The 3,494-nt window shown below is 53.1% G+C and overlaps 1 protein-coding gene across 1 annotated transcript; it reads right to left on the bottom strand.

The window, feature by feature from the left end:
• Nucleotides 1-267: 267 nt before the first annotated feature.
• LOC136994164 (olfactory receptor 14J1-like) lies at nt 268-1,152 on the bottom strand (the record flags this gene model as incomplete). Its single annotated transcript, XM_067310410.1, has 1 exon — nt 268-1,152. A coding segment is annotated over one exon (885 nt), but the record flags the coding sequence as incomplete, so codon positions are not given.
• Nucleotides 1,153-3,494: the final 2,342 nt, after the last annotated feature.

Below are 3,494 nucleotides of genomic sequence, written 5' to 3'. Positions count from 1 at the left end.
GCACTGTCCTCAGGAAATCCCCTTTTATTACAGGGATGCTGTCTGGGAGGCCAGCCCGGACACAGTGCTACACAGATGTATGGAAGGCTTCCAGGTCAGACAGACAGGGTTTGTGCTGCTGGAGAAGTGGGACGAATTCAAGCATTTACAAACGGAATTATCACAGACAGAATGCCCAAAGCACAAGAGTTGCCCAGGTAAATTGGAAAGTCCTTGTGAGGAGAGATGGGCAGCTTATTGCTGCTGAAGTAGTACCGGTTGAACGAGTTTCTTCAGGGCATCCTTGAGCTCCTTGTTCCTCATGCTGTAGATGAGGGGGTTCACTGCTGGAGGCACCACTGCATAGAGAACAGCCACCACCAGATCCAGAGCTGGGGAGGAGAGGGAGAGGGGCTTCAGGTAGGCAAACATTGCAGTGCTGATAAACAGGGAGACCACAGCCAGGTGAGGGAGGCACATGGAGAAGGCTTTGTGCCGGCCCTGCTCAGAGGGGATCCTCAGCACAACTGTGAAGATCTGCACGTAGGACAGCAGAATGAAAACAAAACACCCAAAGGCTAAACAGGCACTAACCACAACAAGCCCAAGTTCTCTGAGGTAGGCGTCTGAGCAGGAGAGCTTGAGGATGTGGGGAATTTCACAGAAGAACTGCTCCACAACATTGCCTTGGCACAGTGGTATGGAAAATGTGTTAGCAGTATGCAGGAGACCATGGAGAAAACCACTGGCCCAGGCAGCTGCTGCCATTTTGACACAAGCTCTGCTGCTCATGGTGGTCCCATAGTGCAGGGGTTTGCAGATGGCCACGTAGCGGTCATAGGCCATGACAGTGAGAACACAATACTCAGTTGAGACGAGAAAGTAAAAATAAAACACCTGTGCAGCACATTCCCAGTAGGAAATGGCCCTGGTGTTGCTCAGGGAATTGGCCATGGATTTGGGGACAGTGGTGGAGATGGTGCCAAGGTCGAGGAGGGAGAGGTTGAGGAGGAAGAAGTACATGGGGGTGTGGAGGCGGTGGTTGCAGGCTACGGCTGTGATGATGAGGCCGTTGCCCAGGAGGGCAGCCAGGTAGATGCCCAGGAAGAGCCAGAAGTGCAAGAGCTGCAGCTGCCGCGTATCTGCAAATGCCTGGAGGAGGAACTCATTGAGGGAGCTGCTGTTGGGCATTTGCTGACGCTGGGCATGGGTGCCTGTGCAAGGAGGAAAAGACAGGGACAAATTAGAGCAGTCTTCTGGGAGACAAACCCTTTGCCTTTCTCATTGAACCTCCCACTTTTCCTCTCTCCTGTACCGTCGTTCAGCTCCCCGGCTCAATCTCCGCTTTGTGCTGGCTGAGTGTGCCATGCAGAGCAGGGGCCTCTGCGAACGATTTCCAGAGGAGTCAGTGCTGCTCTGCTGGGGGGTGTAAATGGAGGAAGGTGACAAACATTTCCAGATCTTTTGTGGGGACAGGAGGGGGTTGGGCTCCATGAGCTGACCTAAGGACACTCAGTCCAGTGACCCAGTGGTTATAGTCTCTGTTTACCAGAAGGAGAGAGGAATATAGCACTTGGACCAACCAATAAACCCCTCCAATGGAAGAAGGCTCAGGGGAGATGGGCAAGGGGCATGTGCCCATGAAGCTCAGGGGATAAGGTAGAGTGTGACTGACCACAGCTGTTGCACAGAAAGCTGTCTTTATCTCATTGCAAAGGGGACCGCGACTGGAGGGTAACCTTGGTTTTAGATAAACAGCTATGTCAGTTGAGTGGATCAAGTGACTACACCCCAACTGAGTGGATCAGCTGGTGTCAGTGTTTTCCCCTGAGTTCATGAAAAGAGTGTGAATGTCCCCCTGAGTTAGCCAGACCAGCATGGGGGGGAGTGTATTTGTGGTTCTGCCCAACACAGAGTATAAAAACTGAACAAGTGAAAAAAGAACTTGGCAGAGAGCAATGTGATTGAGCTGGTTTCATCCTATGTCTTCCTTCCCGGTGACTGGGGATGCCCAGCGCTGTGACAGTGAGCACAGTATAGAGACCAGTAATGGGGATCACCCTGGTATTGTGATTGAACTGATACTGCAATTGCTCTATTTTGCTAAGCGTAACTCACACTTGCATTGTGATTTCAGGATATTGCTGTGTCACTCTGCTAAATCAAAAATCCTGTGTAACATCCAATATCTTCAAAGATGTAAATGTTGATATTCAACATTACACCGTGCATGTGTGGAATAGCTAAAAGAACCTGGTGAGGGAGGATTGGACTCTGAGAATCTCTCCTGCCAGCTGTCTTGGAAAGGGAAGATCCTTGTGAGGGATTCATCTCCCCCAGCCTTGCCCTCCTGAGCAGAGGTGCTTGTACCTGAAGCAGCCACACCAGCTCCCATTCTAGCAAGGCAGGGAAACTCTCACGTGAAGGCAGTGGGTGCCCGACCCTTTCTGGATGTCTCCATTCCAATGCGATAGACCCTCTCCTCACACCAATTTACCATCTGCTCATCAGCAGAGACACAGGGGACTGGCTCAGAGGAAGGTGTCTGCATCAGAGGGACTGACCATGACTTGCCCAAATCCTTCCTCCCATGGAGATTCCATTTGCAGTTCCCTCTCATTCCCTGCCCATCTCGCTGCCTGGAACTCGCCCTGCTGGCAGCTCCTTCTCTATCCCAATGTCGTTTCCCTGACGGTGCTCACAGACCCCATCCCACCCTCTGCATGCTCAGTTCTGCCTGACAGAAACCTACCAGGACAGGGCGCTGGGCAGAGGCATTGCTGTGCTCAAAGGTCCTGAGGAGCAGGTCAGAAAATCCCTGACAAGGCCATAAAGGTGATGCTGGTGCTGTCTGTAGGCTGAGGAGGGGTTGAAGGGGTTTGCTGAGCTTTCTCACAGACCGTGTGATCTCTGAGAGGGAAGGGTTGAGAGTCTCAGTTCCTTCCCAAAGCACAAAACTCTTTCCTGCTTTCCCCCTCCCCACATTAGGGAACTCAAAGCACACAGCCTAGAAGGAAAGCTTCTTCCCTTTCAAGTAGCCCCTGCCTTGACCTTCCTTTTGAAAAGTGCCCTCCAGAAATGTCCTCAGGGTGAGCTGGAGCTGTGAGCAGCCCTGACCCACGCACCACCCTCTCCACAGCACACTCAGCCTGCCCTGACGGGCTCTCTCCTCCCACCCAGAGCTTCTCCCTGCTGCACTGTGGGGAGTTTGCTGGGCAGGCTGAGTGCTGACCCTCGCAGGCAGCACACTCACTGCCCGGGGCACACAGCACCCTGGGGTGCAGGAACACTGCTCTGAATGACAGCCCTGGCTAGACCTGTGGCACACCCTGGCTTCACACCCATGCAGCTCTCCCTGGCAGAAGGCAGCAGGACACCCTGTCCCTGGCATGCTGTGGCAGGGAATGCCCTCCTGCACTCTGGAGAAGCCAGGAGAGCACGCCTTAAGAAAACTCTCCGTTATGGGCTGGGTTTAGAAGACCCCTCCAGCAACAGCAGTAGCATTGTCCTGCAGC

The sequence above is a fragment of the Apteryx mantelli genome, chromosome 24 (genome assembly GCF_036417845.1).
Source record: "Apteryx mantelli isolate bAptMan1 chromosome 24, bAptMan1.hap1, whole genome shotgun sequence".
Taxonomy (NCBI): Eukaryota; Metazoa; Chordata; class Aves; order Apterygiformes; family Apterygidae; genus Apteryx; species Apteryx mantelli.
The sequence above is the reverse complement of the archived record's forward strand: the minus strand, read 5'-3'. Positions and strand labels throughout refer to the sequence as shown.